The 22,043-nt window shown below is 36.1% G+C and overlaps 1 protein-coding gene across 1 annotated transcript in view; it reads left to right on the top strand.

Moving 5' to 3' along the window:
- The window catches only part of LOC130858153 (sodium channel protein type 2 subunit alpha), a 147,458-nt gene that overhangs the window by 64,348 nt on the left and 61,067 nt on the right, over positions 1–22,043 (top strand). Inside the window, exons 4-11 of the mRNA XM_057744103.1 lie at positions 8,880–8,969; positions 9,695–9,823; positions 10,389–10,480; positions 11,364–11,636; positions 15,707–15,770; positions 17,301–17,442; positions 17,584–17,790; positions 19,157–19,444. Of these exons, the coding sequence (XP_057600086.1) occupies positions 8,880–8,969; positions 9,695–9,823; positions 10,389–10,480; positions 11,364–11,636; positions 15,707–15,770; positions 17,301–17,442; positions 17,584–17,790; positions 19,157–19,444 (1,285 nt within the window). The remainder of the gene's footprint in view (positions 1–8,879; positions 8,970–9,694; positions 9,824–10,388; positions 10,481–11,363; positions 11,637–15,706; positions 15,771–17,300; positions 17,443–17,583; positions 17,791–19,156; positions 19,445–22,043) is intronic.

The raw sequence follows: 22,043 nt of genomic DNA on the forward strand, positions 1-22,043 counted from the left end.
AGCTTGGTACAGGGAATTCTCAGTTCTGGGTGGAGGGGCTGTAGAATATGTCCCCAGACTTGCCTGGTAATGTGGCAAATGATGTCTTTAGAAGCATGGCATTCTGGAATTCAGTTTCCTTTCACCCTCTAGGTCATTCTTCCCCCACCCCCGCCCCAGTTTTGCATAGACATCAACATATTTTAATTTCATTTTAATGTTTTATGTTTTAAGATTTAATAATTTCTTGTGAGTTTTTTTAAGTAATAATGATTCCTTACTTCTGTTTTTCAAGTAAGAGAACCCAGCTGTACAGGGAGAAAAAATGTCTTTGAGTTAACTTTAGCAATAAGTAATAAAGTTGAGATTTCGATTTGGGTCTCCCGAACTACAAATTATGGTCCATTATTATGTTTGAGTATTTATAATCTATGTGCTGAATAAATCTTCCCATAAATTATTCATTATATTTAAAAATAATTGTGCATTCCTGTGTAATCACAATTTATCCATGACGTTATGTGGAAAATTCAGACTTAGCCCAATGCTCTGTTCATAGTAAATACTGGGAGAGTATGTATTGAATAAAATAACCGATGGGTGAGTCAAGAGGTTAAATAATCAGATCCGAAACAAGTGACAAAATGAAAAGTTGGAAGATGTCAGAAAAATCTATTTTGTCTTGAATCTGAGGGATAAAATAAAATTAAGAAAATCCAATGTTAAAGAAAAAGGCAGGATTTTTGTTGTTGTTGTTGTAAAACTTTCGTGGGGAGATAGTATATATTTTGGAAAATCTCATGGAATCTCCACTCTGAAAAATTCTAGGCGGTTAGGAGACCCAGGAATCCTAACTTAAGGCCCTCTGGGAAAAGAAACTTCCAGTGCTAGAGGATGAGGGCAGTGTTAGAAGTTCTGATCAGAGACACTGGGCGTTAAGGACTGAATTCATGGTGCGGGGCTCCTTAGGAATCAAGATACAGTTTGAATTTGAAGGTTTGCACTTGTTTCCCAGAAGAAAGAAAACCTCCAAGGGGCAAAGCTGTTAGGAGGCCTGTAGTGGTGCAAGTTGAAATGTGAAGGCAACCAGGTAAATATCTAAGATTTGCAAAACTGAACGGTTGACTCTCCTAGAAACTTACAAATGGCATATAGTTACAAATTTCTTTCAGCGTAGAAAAAGTAGATTTTTAAAAATCTCTGATTGCCTGAATTAAAATATATTTCAGATATCTTACTTTGGACTAGAGATATGAGAAAAGGCAGGTGGACTAATAGTCTTAGACACATTCTTCCATGTTTTGGTGATAATGCACATTTGACTGGATATCTTAGTAAACTTTGGTGTAAATGATACCGTACAGTTTGCAGGCAATTCTCCCAGTGATTTTGTCTTATTCCTCACAAGGCAAATTCTAAAGCTCAAATCCTGGTTTTCTGACTTCAAGTGCCTTTTGCTATAAGATAAAAATGCTTGAGGTTGGTAACTGTGGGTTTTGGGCACAGTTAAAAGGTCATTGTGTATTTATTATCATTAGTTTATAATCTAGAAAATGGCCATTCACAATAAAGAAATTTGTATTTTAAACCTAGATCTCTATTTCCAACAAAAACACTGACATTTCTTAAAGAGCTGTTATCTTCATTAGGAGCTGTTGCATATCAAATTAGCTTTGTTTCTTGATTTTGGCAGAAAAATCTTATGCTTACTATATTTTTGCCAGGGTATAGTTTGAAAACTGAAAATGTTTTTTACGTGCCTATTATCTTGTTTTGATAGTTAAATAAAGTATGGTTATATTTTCTAGATAGCAAACAAGTTAAAAATAATCCATATTTCTGAAATTCCCTGTCAGAATTTTTAATGTGTTCCATGTCAGTTTTTATTATTGTAGGTTAATATGCACACTCTCCTTTACTTTACATTTGTTGCTCATTCATTTGCTCATTTGCAAGTATTTATTAAGTATCTACTGTGTGGCAGATGCTCTTCTAGACACTGGGATGCAACATAGAACCAAACCTAGTCCCTGCTCTCATGTAGTTACATTCATGTGTATGTGTATGTGTGTGTTTGTGAGCAGAGAGAGAGAATAAAAATAAATCAGCTAGTGTCAGCTAGTAATAAGTGCTATTGAGAAAAATAAAACAGTGTAAAACGAGTGGCGAGGTACTGTTTTAAGTCATATGATCAGGGAAGTCCTCTCTGAAAAGATGGCATTTGAGTAGAGATCCAAAGGAAGTGAGGGAGTGAGACATGGAAATCTAAGGGGAAAAGGGAGTAGCCAATATGAGGGCAAAGCATAAAGGTGGACGTGTACCTGGTGTGTTTGAGAATTAGCCAGGAGCCCAGAGTGCCTGGCGGACAGTGGGAAAGGCAGAGAGTAGGAAGGGATGAGGTCAGTGACAGTGGAGTTCGAGGCTAAAGTTGTAGACCATGGTGAAGACACCAGGTTTACCCTGAATGAGACGGGGAGAGGTGACTGCAGGGTTTTCAGCAGAAGAATGGCATCAGCTGCCTCAGATTTGAAAAAGATCACTCTGGCTGCCGCGTGGAGAGCAGACTGCCTGGGGGGAAGGGTGGAAGCAAGAAGACAGATGGGGGCTCACCGCCATTCTGAAGGCAGGGGTGCTCGTGGCTTGGACTTCGGTGGAAACAACGAGGGTAGCAAATGTCATCAAATTCAGAGGTGATTTTTGGAAGAGCTGACAGGATAGGCGGAGCCATTGGCTGCGGGGTGTGAGGCAATGAGCAGAGCTCGGGAGGACTCCAAGTGTTTAGTCTGGTCAAGAAAGAAAAGTGCAGCTGCTGGATGAGGACAGCTACAGGTGGAGCGATATACTGGGTAACGTCAAGAGCTTGGATTCGAAGCTTTTTTTTTTTTTTTTTGAGGGGCCCGTTAGACCTTCAGTGAGGAGTTGAGAAGGTAAATGGAAATACAAGTCTGGAGTTCAGGAAAGCGTTGGGCTGGGAGTATAATTTTGAGAGATGTCAGTGTGCAGATGGTGTTTAAAGTGATGGCAAAGACCTGAAATACTCCAAATCACACAATAATGCAGAACTGCCTATCATGGACAATAAACAGCTTTTGGTATCAGAAAACCTGGATTCAAATCCCACATCTGAGATTTACTTATTGGCTCCATGACCTTGGGCCAACTTACTCCAACTGTCTTGAATCTCAGTTTCTCCACCTATAAAACTGCGATCATAATTTATACATCAATAATAATAATTATATAAGTACCTGACACAATGACTAGCGCTTGGGAGGAACTTGACAGCTGGTAGCTAAGACAGCTATTGTTGGTAGTAGTAGCTACAATTCCAGGAGCAGCTGCTGCAAGATTAGCAAAGGAACACGCTCATGTTGTTTAAGGAATTCCGCGAAGAATTCCGTACAAATCTCTACTCTCTGGATGCTTGATTTTGTAAAGAAAACGTTAACAGCACCAGAGCTAGGAGCTGTTAAGGGACCGAAACATAATGTGGTCAGTTCCAGCCTCCTCATTTTATAGGTGAGTTCATTGAACTCCAGACATGTTTAGTCTTTTTCTAAGACTACATTTTATGTAAGTGGCAGAGCTAAAACTTCAGATTAGGTCTTTGATTCTCAGCCCAGTATGCTTTGCAATTTTCATCGAACAGAAGAAAACTGATTTCTAAACCCTCAGGTATAAATAATGTACTGGGGCCATTGCCAATATCTCCGTCTCTGTGTATTTCAAAGGTTGTTTTCAGTGGCTCCCACTTACTAACTCATTAAATAGGAAGTGAGCTTTTTAGCTTATCCCCAAATTATATGGTATCTGTGTAGAAATCAAAAACATCTTGGTTTTCATCTATGTAGAAATCAGAAACCAAAAATTATATAGGCCTGAGGGAAAGGAGGATGAACAGCTTATGATTTCTATTTCTCCTGCTTTCAATGCTCAAAAGTTATCACGTATAGCATAGTTAGGAATTTGTTAATAACAAAATCAAACAACTCAAGAGTTAACAGTATATTTAGTTCAGTATTTCTGCTGTCTCACAAATATACAATATGTAGAAAGAAGCCTATCTTACTTTGCTTTGAATTCTCCATTTTTGTGTTAGAAAACCTCTTACATAAAACTATCTTCTACCTCTAGTTCATATATATTTTAGGTCAAAACTTTCTCTGTAACTCCTCTCGATATTGTGTATTACTACAAAGTCTATGAACAGAACAATGTCTTCTTCCTTAAGAATAACAAAGAAACACCCTACATTTTTGTGTTTAATAAACAAATGATTAATAGTAATAAAAATGATTGTATCCTCTAAGAAAAGTATTAGTACTCTTAGCTGCATTTGCACGAGAAAACTGAGCCTTAAAGAATTAACTTGCTGAAGCCCATGTGGTTGGTAAAGGACACATCTGATGCACAGTTCATCGCTTTAAAACGCACACTGCTTCATCCTACCTACATGGATATAGGGGTAGGCATCTAATCATTTCTATGTCAAAGGTTACATAAGCTGTTTCAATCAAAAGGTTAAAACATTTTTATTAATACCTGGTATAGAGAAATTAATTGATTAAAAAATCATTTTTTCCTGGTATCATCTGAGGTTAGCCTGCCTCTGTTTTATTTTATATATGAAGTCTCTTAAGGAAATACTATTTTAGGATTCATTGTTCTTTTGAAAAATGCATTTTAGTTGATATCATGGCATATGTGTTTAGAAAATAAATATATGCATTTTGTTACTAGTTCTAACCCTTGAAATCTGCCTTGACATGGAATTTCTATACTATTTCAATGTATGGTATCACCAACACCATGTGTATGTTCTTTTTTCATATTTGTATATTTGTTGTCATTACCTAAAACCCTACTATTTCAGTCACTCACCAAACTCCAGGAATCTGCAAAGTATGTGACTGATAAAATAAATTTATAGTGATTTTAAAAAGTAATGGATTTTGAAACTCTTTAGAGACTAAAAGCATAAAAATCTGATTCTAGTTATCTCTTATTTGGTTTAAAAGCATAATAGTTTTATTTGCTTTCCTTTTTGAACTTCTGTAAGGATCTTTAACTTAAGCATATTTTTTATTATTAAAATGATAGCCATACAATGTAAAGTACACAAGTTTGAGTGTAATGATTTATTAATTTTGACTTCCTGGGTAATATCCACATTTTCTGCTATTTATTTAAATGTATATTTTACTTTATTGTGTATACTTAAATTTTATCATTATAAGGAGTAAATAGTTTTAAGAGTCATAAAACCATGGCTCAGTCTGTTATGTGACATAAATCTCATGAGGCTGTTAATTTCCACTTCATATTTATCCAGTGTTCTCTCTTTCCAAAAAACTGTAGAAACTTGTGCACTTGATACATATGTGAAAACAAATTTCATACTGTATTTTTGATCCATATTAACAAATACATCATTAAAAGAGGAAAAATTTCCTTCACTTAGTAATAAACAAGCTTCCAAACTGACACCATTCAATAGTCAACTGACACTGCAAAATGGTACGGTGATGGTGGTGAACAATATGGACATGGCCCTCATGAAGCTGACCACCTAGTAGAACAAAAATCAATGTTAACGTTATTGGAAGAATAGTATCAGGTGCTACAAGAATATATTACTGATAGACCTAATCCAGAAAGGTGTTATCATGCACAGCATTTTATTGAAAATAACTTTTAATATGAGTGCTGGAGAAAAAGTTTGAGATGGCTAAGGTGAAGTAGAGAGCATGTCCAGGGAAAAGAGGTGATATTTGCTAAGATTCTGAGTTGAAAAAGAGCTTATTTCATTCCGTGACCTGAAACAATTGCAACAATATTGGACTGGGAGAGTGGAATGAAGAGTAAAGAAGCTGAAATTGGAAGAGTAGACAGGAGTTAGACCTCCTAGACTCTTCACTCTTTGTTAAGATATTTTATCGTCATCCTAAGGTAGTAGAAAGCTGTTGAAATGATCCAAATTACATTTACAAATGTCATTTTGGTACAGTATGCAGAAAGCATTGAAAGGAGTCAAACATGGGTTCAGAAAGACCAGTTTGGATGAAATTGCAGTAATATAGGTTAGATTTGATGGACACCTGGACTATGTCGTGATATGAGGGAAAAAAGTGCACTGAATCCGGACATAGCAGGTAGAATTGACGTTATTTGGTGTTAAGTTGTATGTGGAGGTTTAGGGAAGGGAAAAGATCACTCCTAGGTTCCTGGCTGGATCGTGAGACATTTTGTATGATACAGAGACATCAAAGGGGCAGTATTTGAGGGGAGCAGATGGATAAGATAAAAAGATTTTTAGTTTAGTTTTAGAATTCAAAAAATTTTGAAGTGTCAATGAGATAAGCGCACATAAGGGCAGATATAATGTGGGTAATATGGACAGTTGAGTTCAGAAAGAGAGGGCTGATCTGGAGAGAAATACTTGAGATCAGGGGGTATGTAAATGTACTTGGAGCTATGTAAGTTGACGAGCTCTACTAGGATAAATATAGCAGGAGAGGGAAAATGGCTTGGATATCCTATGTCCTTCTTTTCAAAAAGGGAAATATAACATTTCAAAGGATACAAAAAAATTGTTGTCCATGAGGCATGAAAAATCAAGGGATTGGGAACCCATGAAAGCAAAAATAAGAAAACATAATGAAAGGAGGAAGAATTATGCTTGTCAAATGCTGCTGAGAGAGTAAGTCAAATAAGAACTCAAAATTATCCTTTTGTTTTCAGTGACAAAACATGAAGACGTCTGTCATATTTAGAAAGAAAATTGGTAGGCTAAGAATGCGATAGATAAATGAGGGAAAGTAAAGATAAACATCTCTTCCAAGAAGTTTGGCTGTGAAATGGAAAAGAGAAGTAGGGCTTTAAGTAGTTAGAAGATTTTGAGTTATAGGAACGTGTTCTCTTTTTTTCCTTCACGATAAGAGAGACTTAAGCAAGTTTGTGTTGATAGGAAGAGGTGGATAAAGTGGGAGGTATTAAAGATAAGAGAAGGAAGAGATAAGAGATTTCTGAAGTGTTCTGGAAAGGTGGAAGGTGTCCAGAGTATGGGTAGAGGGGCTGAAGACAACCCCCATTGAAACAGGAAGCAAGAAAGGATTTCAATACAGAGAGGTTTGTCAATTTGGGAGTGGGATGTAAAGATATGGCATTCTGATTCTATCTCTTCTCTCAGTAAAGTAGGAAATAGGCCATTAATTTGAAATGGGGAGGGAAGGAAGAAGATTGGAGATCAGAGAAGAGTAGAGAATATTGGGAATTGTGTTTGCAGAGCAGGAGATGCAGTGACGTGGAGAAATATCAAGACTGTGTTGAGCATGGTCGAGGCTGGTAACCAGGTATTTTGAATGGCGCCAATCTGCCAAGGAGAATCGTTTTCTCCAGTAGGGCCTAGCAACCTAACAGACACAGAGGATCCTCTAGTTTTATATACTAATAGCAAGTCATCTTTAATTTTATCTTATTTTTTGTTTCTTTTTAGCAATAAAGGAAAAATGTTTCTACTTAGAAATGGTATTTTTCTGTGTTCTCTAGGTTGTAGTGCCCTCAACTGGCTGATCCACGTCCTTCACTTATGACTGTTTTCATGTGGATGCATTTGAACAAGCTGAGAATTAAGCATGTGCCTCGCATCACTGCCAATCAAAATGAAAAATCAGTGATTGCTTTGACTAGTCATTTGCAGCTGCAAAGAAACTTCCTTTATAGATTACACTGGAATTTTTATAAAGTTTCTAAATCTATATTGATAAAGCTCTTGTTTTGCTTAACCACAACTGAATCTTTCTTGTGCTTTTTATTAACTATGAAAGAAAGTTATTTCAACTATCTGACTACTGAATGTTTTCTTAAAGAGCTTTTGTTGCTGTTTTTCAATGAGTGAAGAGCATTGGCTATGTCTACACAGGCAAAGTGGGGTAGAGTGAAACAAACCAGATATTTGTTATAAGTAGTGTTCTCTATGATTTAGGAAATTAGGAGAGTATTGAGTATCTATCATGTACAAGGCACATTAAGTTGTAGGAGGTTTAATATATTTTAACTAATTTGATCCTGACAGCAATCCTGTGAAATGGTTATTTTTTTTCTCTCTTTTACAGCAAAGTAAACCAAGGCTTAGGGAAATTAATAAGTAATTTGGCCACAGTTACAAACCCAAGAAATGTTAGTACCAACACCAGCCATGTTCTCTTATTATTCAGAATTTAGTGAGCTGTATGTTATACACTCCATGCAGAAAGAATTTTGTTGGTGCTATTCCACTCAGGTGCCCCTTAGGATGGAGTTATAACACATTCAGTTACAGCCAGCCCTCCTCACCCACGGGTTTCATATCCACGGGTTCTACAACTGCAGATTCAACCAACAGCAGGTGTTGTCATGTTTAGGATCCGTGGTTGTTTGCATCTGAGGATGCAGAACCCACGGATACAGAGGGCCCACTATGGGCCCTTCCGCGGATTTTGGTATCCTCTGCGGGTCCTGGAACCAATCACCCATGGATACTGAGGGTTGGCTGTAATTACTTGAATTCTCTTGTTGAGTTTTTGTTGGCATTTTCATACGTGCTGAGCTTGCACTTCAGTCGTGGAGCCTGTCATTAAAGAAAGAAAAAAAACGTGAATTGATAAAACTCCTTACCAATGAGCTAATTTCTTTGCATTTAATCTTTTTCATTACTAAAATCACATAAATAGCCTCAAAATAGTTGATGGCCTGACATGACTTGGATATGGAGTTGTTAAAATTACAGAAATGGAAAAAGCAAACTCAGTAATGAAATAATAAGGGCATAAAAGTTCTACACTTCACGGTGGGGAAGGGCAGTGGTATATGAAAGTGAAATTTCCCATTGAGTTTTGTCTTCCTTGACAGTATTCTTCTACTTTATTCAATGTGCTCATCATGTGCACTATTCTCACCAACTGTGTATTTATGACCATGAGTAACCCTCCAGACTGGACCAAGAATGTGGAGTAAGTAGAAGATTAAAAAAAATCTTGCAATGTTGTTGTCACTTTATGTTTCAGACTATGCATTTAACATTTTGAGACCTCATTGGTTTCTTCAGCAAATCATACTAGCTATTCCAAACCAGTTAGGCAGTGATTCAAATTCATTGCAACCACGGATTTTCTGTAGGACAAAGCTTACACTGGCTCATTCATTTGCTCCAATGACTGCACTGATTTGACTGCCAATATTTGTAGCTCTTTATCTTCCTTATGAGTCTCACACTCTTTTAAAGATCATCAGTGATTACTAATATCTGATGTTAAAAATTATACTTTAGTTTGTATGGTCTTTTCCTCATGGCTATCACCTTTCTATATTTTATTAGTATATATTTCACGACTCTTAATGCACATTTTATTAAACAAAAAATCTTCATTTATTTATCTCCTTAAATTAGACCAAAACCAGTTTATTTCAGATAATATCTTCATATAGAACCATATTATTTGGGCCTTCAAATTAATTGATGCAACAAGTACATTACTCATTTATAATCAATGAGAATGTCTTTCAGAATGTAATGTTTCTTTCTTCCTTAAGCCCCACTTAAGGCCAACATCATAGGGAGACCGATATAGAACTATATGGAAGCCTCCAATTTTTATTTGTTGTTTTTCTCCTTTACCATATATACATGTAAATTACCTACTAGATCTTTAATGTGGGTTTGGCTATTTTCTCTCAGGTACACCTTTACAGGAATTTATACTTTTGAATCACTTATAAAAATACTTGCAAGGGGCTTTTGTTTAGAAGATTTCACATTTCTACGGGATCCATGGAATTGGTTGGATTTCACAGTCATTACTTTTGCGTAAGTATCTTAATACATTTTCTATCCGGGAAGAGTAAATCATTAGTGGGAGCCTACACTATATTTCTCCTTGGTGGCTTCCCTTAACAGATCGAGCATTTTTCTTGGTTATTATGTGAATTTAGGATATTTTTCTTCCAATCAAATTATGCACTTTGGAGAAATTAGGGACTGTCATAGTAAATTATATGGCTTTGATTTCAATTAGCGCTGTAAAGCAATAAAATGTTTCCCAAGTAACAGATTATGATTGATGACAATGCCATTTTTCTCTTAATTGGGAAATCTGATGGCAACACTCATTGAAGTTGAAAGGTCTTGATGAAAGACCAACTTAGATTTCCCTAAATTCTGAATAACTCTGATTTAATTCTACAGGTATGTAACAGAATTTGTAAACCTAGGCAATGTTTCAGCTCTTCGAACTTTCAGAGTCTTGAGAGCTTTGAAAACTATTTCTGTAATTCCAGGTAAGAAGAAACTGGTATAAGGTGGTAGGCCCCTTATATCTCCAACTGTTTCTTGTGTTCTGTTATTGTGTTTGTGTGTGAACTCCCTATTACAGATATGTGACAGAGTTTGTGGACCTGGGCAATGTCTCAGCGTTGAGAACATTCAGAGTTCTCCGAGCATTGAAAACAATTTCAGTCATTCCAGGTGAGAGCTAGGTTAAACACCGAGGCTGACTTTAGCAGCATTGGTGCTACAATCACAGCTTTTGTGCGTAAGCCTTGTTGCTTGTCACCTATTGCAAATAAATTTGTAAAAAAGCAAGAATCAGTACATCATATTTTGGATGGATTTGATTCTTTGCTTTTACTAGTTGCTTTCTTTAAAATTCTCTGTTCTAAATCAGCCTTTGAGTTTAACAAGTTTTTGCATGAGGCATTTGCAGTAACAGGCTACATGGTTTGCGTCCTGTAACATCAAGCTTTCTGCATAGAAGCTAAACTATGAGGCATTCAAACTGATGCAAATTTGACCAGTCAGGTCTAAAACTGGTAATTTTCTTAACTTCAGATAAGTGAAAGAGCAAGGGATAGCATGAGTGCTGCATGGGGCTCAGTTTTCAGATGTCTTCCTTTTTTAACCCATACTCAAGCTTGCGGAATTCACAAATACATAACCTCATAATTCAGTGACTACAAGATTTCTTACTACTTTATTCACATAGATTTCTCTAAAATCAATAAGAGGTTAGGGAGTAAGACATCTGCAAATAAAAGCAAAATATTTATACAAGGTTGATGTTTAAGCATGAATAACAAAACCATTTCTTTTGCTCTAAGGAGTATTTGGAAATACACTTTTGGTTTATTTCCATTCACGGTTTTCTAATGAACATACAAATTCTGCTTTCATTCATTTTCACCAGCTAGCAGGCTTTTCATGAAAATGTTATTCAATCACAAACATTAAACTAATATTGTTGGCATTCTGCATGACATCTTTATTTTCCAGGACAAGCTCATGATGTTTTTGTCTGTAAAGTAGCTGTTGAATAGTATATTTAAATTCGTTCCTTTGATTTTATTTGTAGGCCTGAAGACCATTGTGGGGGCCCTAATCCAGTCGGTGAAGAAGCTCTCAGATGTAATGATCCTAACCGTGTTCTGTCTGAGCGTGTTTGCACTAATAGGATTACAGCTGTTTATGGGCAACCTGCGAAACAAATGTTTGCAGTGGCCCCCAGATAATTCTTCCTTTGAAATAAACATCACTTCCTTCTTTAATAATTCATTGGATGGGAACGGTACCACTTTCAATAGGACAGTGAGCATGTTTAACTGGGATGAATATATTGAAGATAAAAGTAAGATATACTCTTTAAATCATTAAGCTGTTTAGTCCTTTAAATATTAAAAAATATATATAGTGAAAATTGTCTCAATTTTGATGTGAACCAAATTACTTAGACCAATTTAAGGTAACTTAACATATATGGTAGAGAAATCAAATGATGTCTTACTCCTTTTTCCTTATCTTTCAATCAACATGATAAAAGTTACCATTTGGAGATGTGTTCTTTTTCTAAACCAGTCTTGAAAGCAATACAATATACTGCTGTGTAAACGAAAATATTTATTTGGTAGGCATTGATCAGGAGTTTTCAGTCATCTTAATAAATAAATCAGTAGTTTGAACTATTCAGTGTATTTTGCTGAAATGGATTGTTAAGAAGACTGAGGAAAAATAATCTGGCCCTATTTGACTCAATATATGTATTGAGTGCATATGATGTATTTGGAAATAGAGAAACCAAGATAAAATCTGAATTTGTGTACTCATCAGAAAGTTTAGCAGCCTCATTCCAGCAAGTTACTTATTGATGAGAAAGTATAAACTCAAAACCTACCTATATAATATTTTTATTCCAGTTTATCTCTTTGGTATCAATCATTGTGTTAGAGTTGTTTATCAATACAGTTTGATCTTATTTTAGAGATGGACATCTGAATATACTTATGATACACTTTAGTATAATTTCTTATCACTGAAGCCAGCCCTTTTGTCATTGGAATGTCCAAGTCCCTCCCTCTCTGTGTACAATTAGCTAGCCAGCTTCCATTGATCTCTTGATTACCAGCACTCCACTGGGATACCTAGTCTGAGGTATCCTTCATGGTTTTTAGAAACATATCAAATTTTATCCGTTCTCACATTATATTAATGTTTCAAGAATTAGTATTCTTATGATGACTTTCACTGAAGAGATTAAGGTTCATTGGATAAGTGAATAAATAAAACAAATGATTTCATTATTTATGAAGTTTCCCATTTATTAATGTTATAATAACAGCACAGTGACAATCTTTGTATATAAATCTTTGCTCTGCTTTTAATTCTTTCCTTCAGATAGATTTCTATTAATAGAATTTTGGGGGTGTCAAAGGGTTTGACCAGATTAAGGCTAGGGAGACAGTGCCATATTGCTCTCCAGAGAGATGATGCCACTATATACCTCCTACAGCAGTGGCCATCTTACTGAATTCTCATTAATAGTGATTATTACCGTATTTTAACATCTTTTGATGGAAGGAAAAGTGTATCCTCTTTTTAATTATTGATGTGGTAGAATCTGTAGTTGTTTATTAGTATCATTAGCAAATTGTGTGTTTAATGTAATGTGAATTATCTGTTGGTATTTTTACCCATTGTTCTATCAGGTGATAGTATATTTTGGGAAATTCATAAGATCTCTTTAATTTATCAAGTATATTAACATCTTGTCTTTTTTTGGCAATGTATTTTCCGGTTTGTTTTTCTTCTTATTGTTTGTTTTTGATGCCTAAGTGATTCTGATTTTGAGGCGATCAAGTCATCAATTTTTTCCCGCCTATACTTAAGTGTATAAAATGCTTCTGGGTTCAGAGATAACAAAAATTGTCACTTAAGATATTCTACATATAAAACAGCCACCTATATATTCTAGATAAAAAGAAAATCTACATATTTTTATATTATATTAATGGACTTGTCTTTAAATCTCTAATCTTTAAATATCTAGAATTAATTTTTGATATATGCTATGAGGTAAGGATCTAAAATTTTTTGTAAAACTCCAACCCAGACTGACCTACATAATATATTAGGGTATTCCTTGAATATAGGCTTTTAAGTATTCCTGAAAACTATAGTAAAATTTTTTGTGGGGGTTATGTGCATGTGTTTTTTTAATGTGTATGCATCTGTGTGTTTTTGTATGTGAATATGTAAATATGTATGTATATATATGTGTATGTTGCCTGAGATCATATTTTTAACTTAAAGGTATTCCTTAAGAATAAAAAATAGGTATACTTAGAAAATACATATCTCCAAAGAAACAAGCTTATCTTTTTTTTTTAATTTTTTAAAAATTTAAGCTCTTTATTGGAATATAATTGCTTTACAATGCTGTGAATACTTTTAAGGTAAACCAAAATGAATCAGCTGTATTCATACACATATCCCCACCCTCCCGTGACTCCCTCCCACCCTGCCTATCCTGGCCCTCTAAGTCGCCACCCCTCATCAAGTTTGTCTCCTTATGTTTTGCAGGAGCTTCCCACAAGCTATCTATTTTACATTTGGTGGTGTATACATGTCAAAGCTACTCTCTCACTTTGTCCTAGCTTCCCCATTGCTCCCCCCGCAAACCTGTGTCCTCAAGTCTGTTCTCTACATCTGCATCTTTATTCTTGCCCTGTCACTGGGTTCATCAGTACCATTTTTTAGATTCCATATATATGAGTTAGCATACAGTATTTGTTTTTCTCTTTCTGACTTACTTCACTCTGTATGACCGATGCTAGGTCTATCCACCTCATTACAAACAACTCAATTTAATTCTTTTTTATGGCTGAGTAATATTCCATTGTATATATGTGCCACATCTTCTTTATCCATTCACCTGTTGATGGGCATTTAGGGTGCTTCCATGTCCTGGCTGTTGTAAATAGTGCTGCAGTGAACATTATGGTACATGTTTCTTTTTGGATTATGGTTTGCTTCAGGTGTGGAGAAAAGGGAACCCTCCTGCACTGTTGTTGGGAATGTAAGTTGGTACAGCCACTATGGAAAACAGTTTGGAGGTTCCTTAAAAAGCTAAAAATATAACTACCATATGATCCAGTAATCCCACTACTGGGCATACACCCAGAGAAAACTATAATCCCAAAAGAAACATGTACCATAATGTTCATTGCAGCACTATTTACAATAGTCAGGACATGGAAGCAACCTAAGCGCCCATCAACAGATGAATGGATAAAGAAGATGTGACGCATATGTACAATGGAATATTGCTCAGCCATGAAAAAGAATGAAATGGAGTTATTTGTAATGAGGTGGATAGACCTAGAGTCTGTCATACTGAGCCAAGTAAGCCGGAAAGAAAAAATAAATAGCGTATGCTAACTCATATATATGGAATCTAAAAAAAATGGTACTGATGAACCCAATGACAGGGCAAGAATAAAGATGCAGACATAGAGGACAGACTTGAGGACACGGGGCGGTGGGGGGGTGAAGGGGAAGCTGAGACGAAGTGAGAGAGTAGCATAGACATATATATACTACCAACTGTAAAATAGATAGCCAGTGGGAAGTTGCTGTATAACAAAGGGAGTTCAACTCGATGATGGATGATGCCTTAGAGGACTGGGACGGGGAGGGTGGGGGGGAGTCGAGGGAGGGAGGGAATATGGGAATATGTGTATAAATACAGATGATTGACCTTGGTGTACCTCAAATAAATAAATAAATAAACCTAAAAATGGAACTACCATATGACCCAGCAATCCCAATACTGGGCATACACCCGAAGCAAACAAGTTTATCATCTTGAAAGACAGTATTCAAGCCAAAACTCAAAACAAATCACTTATTTACAGTATCATGGAAAGAGCAAACAACTAAGCCCACTTTTCACAAGAAATGAAGTTAAAATTGGTGGGAAAAAAAGGTCTGAATCTATTTTGAGTCCAGACAAGTTATTTGTAAAGTAAAATTTTATTTCATGGCAGCATTTAGAAGCAATAAGGCTTTCCTATCTCTCACTTTTTGTGCCAAGCAAACAGCCTTGATTTGGCAGCTATGTTTTGAATTATTGCAAGTAATTTGAGTTTATATTTACAATAAATACTGATAGAGAATGCTATAATAGTTACTTTTTACAAATAATTTTCATTTAAACCAATTTCTAAACATTTGTTTAATCGAATTTTTTGATATTTAATATTCAGTTATTAAAATATTTTCATTTAGCCATATACATATTTATTATTTTATCAATTTCATTATGGTTTAAAAAAAATGTAAGCTTTATTACCTAGACACAATGGCTGAAGTGTTTGAGGGTGTTTAAAAATGATTCTTTTTATTTCTTGCTCTTTTAAATAGGTCACTTTTATTTTTTGGAAGGGCAAAATGATGCTCTGCTTTGTGGCAACAGCTCAGATGCAGGGTAAGTGATGTTTTCTGTTGCGTCTCAGTCCACACTGCTCCATTGGCCTTAATAACCTGCCACCTTCCACCCACCCGGCCCCCACTTGCTCCTCATTCAAAGTGCTCCATAAATTCCACTTCACGCTGACTCTCAAAATAGATGGGATAAGTGTGGATTCTCACCTCCTTCACACACTCATACACAGCAATTATTTTTCCATACTAGGTCATAGCTAATCTTCCAAATTAGTTCAACGGAAAATAAAGAGAAAAGCAGTACATATACATAAGAAGCTTAAGTTAATAGAATTCATAAGCATGTTCTTTTATAAGTGTGATATTCTATATATGCTAATGTGGTCTCCATGGCATAAAATAGAAGACATCTGAAGATAATGTCAATATCTGAGGTGTGGTGAATACATGTTTAGCATATTTTAGCAAAGTGGTTAAGAGCACTGGAGAGTTTACATGAATTCAAACCCAGACTTCACCATATAACGCCGCCTCTCCTTGCCTTGATTTTCCCATGTGATACATAGGAATAATTATAGGGTGGCTGTGAGAATTAAATGGGTTAATCAACGTATAGTCATTAAGCATTCAATAAGTACTTTTAATTATTATGATTGGCATCATGTGAATGCTGGTTATTGAAAAATATTGTATCTGGAACTAAAACTAGGAGGAAAATTCAGAGAAATAGTTACCTTTCTCTATTTGACAAGATTTTAGAATCATAGACAGAAGTCTGATGTTCTTTCTGTGGAAGATGATATTGCGGACACTGGTAGCCAATAACCCACAGCAAAATTCCCAGTGGTATCAGGCTTTGCATTTGGCTCCTGTGCTACAGATTGTGCCGCCTTTATCTCCAGATCTCAGTGATAAGTAAAACAGACTGATTTTAACTCTTTCTCTGTACTGTACTAAATGTTTTACATACAATATCATATTCAATGATTGTAAGTTTGGGAGGCAGGCTGTGATATTAGCCCTTTCTTACGCATGATGTGTTCCAAGACTAGCACGTTCCAAGCGTGCCCAAGATCAGCCCAGAAATGCCGAGCACAGTCCTGAGGCCAGGTCAGCTTGACTGCTGAGGTCGTACTGTGAAAGCTTCACCCTGAGGACTTATTCATTCCTCTCCATGTGCCCCCAGGCATCTCTCCCTTACCGCTCTTCCCGACCTCCTCACTCAACACACTCCTGCCTCTAAATATCCTCAGTGAAAACCAGAGTTTTGCTTGTAGACTTATTTTTCTGGTCATGTTCACGAATCCCAGAAGATATGAATCATAATATGACTGCTTTTATATGGAGACATGATAAATATGATAATGACAGTTGCGAATCACAGAGGAACCCACAAATAGACTTAACAGATTCTGTTGTTATGTAAATCAGTCCACTTAGCGCTGGGTGAAGTGAGAGAAATCTGCTTTCCCTGCTGGTGCATAACATAGACATCGGTGTCTATAAAAACAGGAAAGCCAACCGTCCAACTTACAGTTGCTGACTTCCTCTCTTTCCTTTAACCTAATCACAGCCAGTGTCCAGAAGGGTACATCTGTGTGAAGGCTGGTCGAAACCCCAACTATGGCTACACGAGCTTTGACACCTTTAGCTGGGCTTTCTTGTCCTTGTTTCGTCTTATGACTCAAGACTTCTGGGAAAACCTTTATCAACTGGTGAGAACAGGCAAAATGATTCTTCTGGGAAGTATGAAATACTGGGATCAAGAGAATTGCTATAAAGTACTTTGTTACTTAGAGTGTGAGCTCATAACATCCTGTATAAAATTTAATAAAATATCTCTTCCATTTTTGCAGACACTACGTGCTGCTGGGAAAACATACATGATATTTTTTGTGTTAGTCATTTTCCTGGGCTCATTCTACCTTATAAATTTAATCCTGGCTGTGGTGGCCATGGCCTATGAGGAACAGAATCAGGCAACGCTGGAAGAGGCTGAACAGAAAGAAGCTGAATTTCAACAGATGCTTGAACAATTAAAAAAGCAACAAGAAGAAGCTCAGGTATAGTAGCAAGCATCGAGCCTTTTTGTGTTTGTTTATCTCAACTCTCTGACCACACTGTCGAGATCAGAATCATTTAACACACAAAATCAGCAGTGGTAATTAACGGTCGAAACGTCATATTGTTTGCTAAGTGTTAGGAGCCTGTTTAGTTATTAGGAGATTATTATTTTCTTTTGATGATTACTTACTGTCAATAGTAATGGCATCCAAACGTGGTGAATTATAATGACTTTACTGACATTTTTTTCTCCCTTATGACCCTTCATTCACTCAAGCTTATAAAGTAGTTATACCTACATGCCTTTAGTCGAGGTGTTTTCTTAATCTTCTGGGGAAGCAGAATTAAGTTATAGTTGCTTCTTCGTTAGTGTCACTAGAGGTGGGAAAAGTCAGAAAACCAGAGTCAAACTGAGAAGATTATTTCATAGAGTCTGGAAGAAAGACAAAGACCTATTTAATATTTATTTTGTGTTTGAAGAGTTTAAATGCAAGTTTGTGGATTGCATAAGGAAAACACTGGTACATAAACATACTAAATCATTACATTCTTTGCCCACTACTCTGTAAATCCTATAATTTGGACTTGATGAGGCTTCAAAATAAGGCAAGAATTTCTCTAATTATATTTGCTTGACTTAATGTCATTAATCCAATTGCCTATAATCATCTTTTCTTGGATGTAGAGTACAGTTCCCTTTCAACACTATCTTAAATATCAATATGTAATAAAGGTCAGATAGATAAATATGCCCAGGTATCAGCAGCAATATTGAACACTTTATCTTTCCAAAAACTGTACAATTGTAATTTACAAACTCATTCAGATGCCATGATCTGGGATTTTCTTATATACAACCTATAATCTGCTTTTGTTGTGCACTTCTTAGTGAAATAATCATTTTAACTCGGAGAAAAAAAGGTTTTTTAAAACAAAATACTTGACTTAAATTTAATAATTTAGATTGGCACTGAAAGTCATCGTCAAGTGGAAGTGTGATGATCAGGTTAAAACAGGAAATCTTTAGTTCTTAAATTCTTTCCTTCTTATGATATCGTTTAAGCCACAGAAAAAGTCATTATGATACGTGTGTCATAGTCACGATATTAGATAATTAGAAAGTGTGTTGTGAGACCACAGCTTGAAGATCTTCACTGCAGTCACATGAATCATCTTCCACTTTTCTGTTCGGTTTAATTCTTTAACCGGTCTAATGACAATGCATTGTTTTCCAAAATACATACTAGAATGGAGAATCATTTTTCAAAATCGCATATTCATGAGATCAGAGATAAATCAAGCCGTAACAGGGATGGAGTTTTTCAAAGTTTCTGTGCAACTACCATTTGCCTTGCCCCCTTCTAGGCAGCAGCTGCAGCAGCATCTGCCGAGTCCAGAGACTTCAGTGGCGCTGGTGGGATGGGGGTTTTCTCAGAGAGTTCTTCAGTCGCCTCAAAGTTGAGCTCCAAGAGTGAAAAAGAGCTGAAAAACAGAAGGAAGAAAAAGAAACAGAAAGAACAGTCTGGAGAAGAAGAGAAGGAAGATGGGGTCCACAAATCTGAATCTGAAGACAGCATAAGAAGGAAAGGTTTCCGTTTTTCCTTAGAAGGAAGCAGGCTGACATATGAAAAGAGGTTTTCCTCTCCACACCAGGTAAAAATATTAGATTATATACATTGTGTTGTCATAACACACACATTTTTTAGAGATATGCCAGAATTTGGTTAGAGATAAAACTGCCTTTCCCCTGGATGGCACAATGCTTTCAGAATGGGAACTATCACTGTATGTTTCGGTTAGCACCTCAAGGAATTTGTGAGTTTTACAACTTTTTGGAATTCCAGGAAAGCATTTTTAGAGCATAGATCCTACTGGGTTTGGGAAGCCTTGTGATTCTGAGACTTCATGACAGACTCCTAAGCATCTCGGGGCAATGCTCCACATGAGGAATAATCAGCTGATGGTTCCCGTCCCTCCTTAGCTGTGGGGCCTGGCCTCCGTGAACTGTAGGTTTTCTGCGTGGCAGCTTCCTAGAAGTGCAGAGTGCATTCTCTCAGACCATTTGTGCAGTTGTTCCCATCCACGTGCGAACTTCACGTGAGGACTGTTTTCTTCATGTCCTTGTTTCAAGGGAAACCAAAGCAAACTTTTCTAAAAGTGTAATCAAAAATTTTAGGTAGACATGCAGGGAGGAAGATTTATGACACTAAATAAACAGTTTGCTGAATTGCACTTGATTGTCTGTGTCTCATGTTTAAGGAGACTTGCATGAAAAGAAGCCCTTGATTTATATAGTGCAGAAAATGTTATCTAGATGCTTCTGGTTTATGTACCAATACAAGCTGCTGAAACTTTGAAATTTAGTATTCTTAATTGTCTTTGAAATTACCAAGATAATTACCAGAAATATAGTTTTTCAGTAGTGAAAACTTCATGTCCATACACTTAACAGTAACAATGTGAACAATACTGATAGCAGTGATTATGGCTAACACCTACATGGTGCATTGCTACTTGCAGTATAAACTCATTTAAGCCACTCACTACAGCCCTAGGGAGGTACAATAATCTTTATCCCCAATCCGCAGATGTGAAGACAAGGGGAAGGTTGGTATTCTTTGTTGAGTGCCTGTTTTGTGCTTGGCATTCTTCTTATTCTACCATAATTAATGTTAACAGCCCTGCATAGTACTATTTTTCACTTTTTTTAGGCTCAGTGAAGTTAAATAATTGCCCACTGTCATATGGTTGTTAAAAATTGAGGTGACATTCAGATTTGGCCTGACACTGAAACCCTTGAACTTGCCACTGTATCAGGCTAACTAGAAAGAATATCTTAAGAAAAAATTGTAAGAAACTGATGGGGAAGCTTACAATTTGATTTCATTTAAAAGATATGTGTATTTAGGATTATACATGCTCTTTGTACATTTTTTAGTATACACAGTCTAACATAGCCTTATGCTTAGTGGGTATAAAATTTTTATAGGTCAGTCTGATTCACTCCATGTCCAGATAACATTATAAAATAGGATAAATTAAAGGATTTGTGGGATTGAATTCAAATTTGAAATAGAATTTGTTTTTAAAAAAATATCAGCATTTACTCACCCTTATTCATGTTGTTGTCACAATCATTATGATTCCATTAGTGGAGATATTAACCTTAGTAAATGTGAATTTACAAAAATCAAATCCCCTTTTTATAGCATTGTTTATTTTGAAGGAAGAGAAAAGGGGAAGGAGGGAGGGAGGAAAGAAGGTAAAGAAGTTACCTGACGAATAACTACCTAAATTTGAAACCGCAAACCAACAGATGCCTCAGAGAGTCACTCCAATTTGCTTTATTTCAAATCTGATAGAAGTGATTCTAGGCAAAATAGTAAAGTCTGAAAATGTTAGGCTCTATCCCACCTTTTCCTGCAAATATTGTCCAAAGACATAGCATTTTCCCCATACTGTCTTCTTAAAACCTCCGCTTCCTAACTAGTTGGGCATTATAGTGATCGCTGACTTACACAACGTGGGATATGCAGCTCACATTGATATTCGTTTCTAAAGTGGTATTTGTATAAAAATAGAACTACAGATTTTTATCTGATAAAGAAGTAGTCAAACAAGTAACTAGGAAGATGGAGAGGGCAATGGAAAGACAGAGAGAGAGAGAGAAAGGCAGAGAAAGAAAGGGAGGGATGCAGAAATCATACTGAAAATAGTGAGCCAGGTTCTTAACCTGGGTACAGTGAGGAAGGGTCCATAGCTTTTGTTAGATTTTTCATGGGCCCAAGGCCCAGAAGTATTAAAAACTACTGTTTTGTAGTGACGTGATAGGCAACTGTGTTGGTAACCATTTCTACTTTCATACTGAAAAAAATATAATGTACACTTTTACCACAGATTATAATTTTCTCAGTAGAGTAGGTGGATTTATGAAATATTTTTTAGACTCCAAAATGACTTGTTAGTGTGGTAGAAGGGAAAGAAGGAAGTCGAGTGCAATCTCTACTCACATCTCAAGACAATCTGAATATTTTATTTTGAAGCCTTTGTAAGATGTGGTTGGCCTTCTGAAATTATTATTTCCCTCTGTGTTTGTGATAAACTAGGAGTTTTTAGAGATCCATTTGGTATGGCAGATTTTTTCTTACTGTCCATCCTCTACTGTGGCACAGCAATTGATTGCTATGGGCTTATGTAATAAATGGAAGCAATGGAAGTTGATGCTAACGGATGGGAAACAATCATTTCTCAT

This window comes from Hippopotamus amphibius, chromosome 8 (genome assembly GCF_030028045.1).
Source record: "Hippopotamus amphibius kiboko isolate mHipAmp2 chromosome 8, mHipAmp2.hap2, whole genome shotgun sequence".
NCBI lineage: Eukaryota > Metazoa > Chordata > Mammalia > Artiodactyla > Hippopotamidae > Hippopotamus > Hippopotamus amphibius.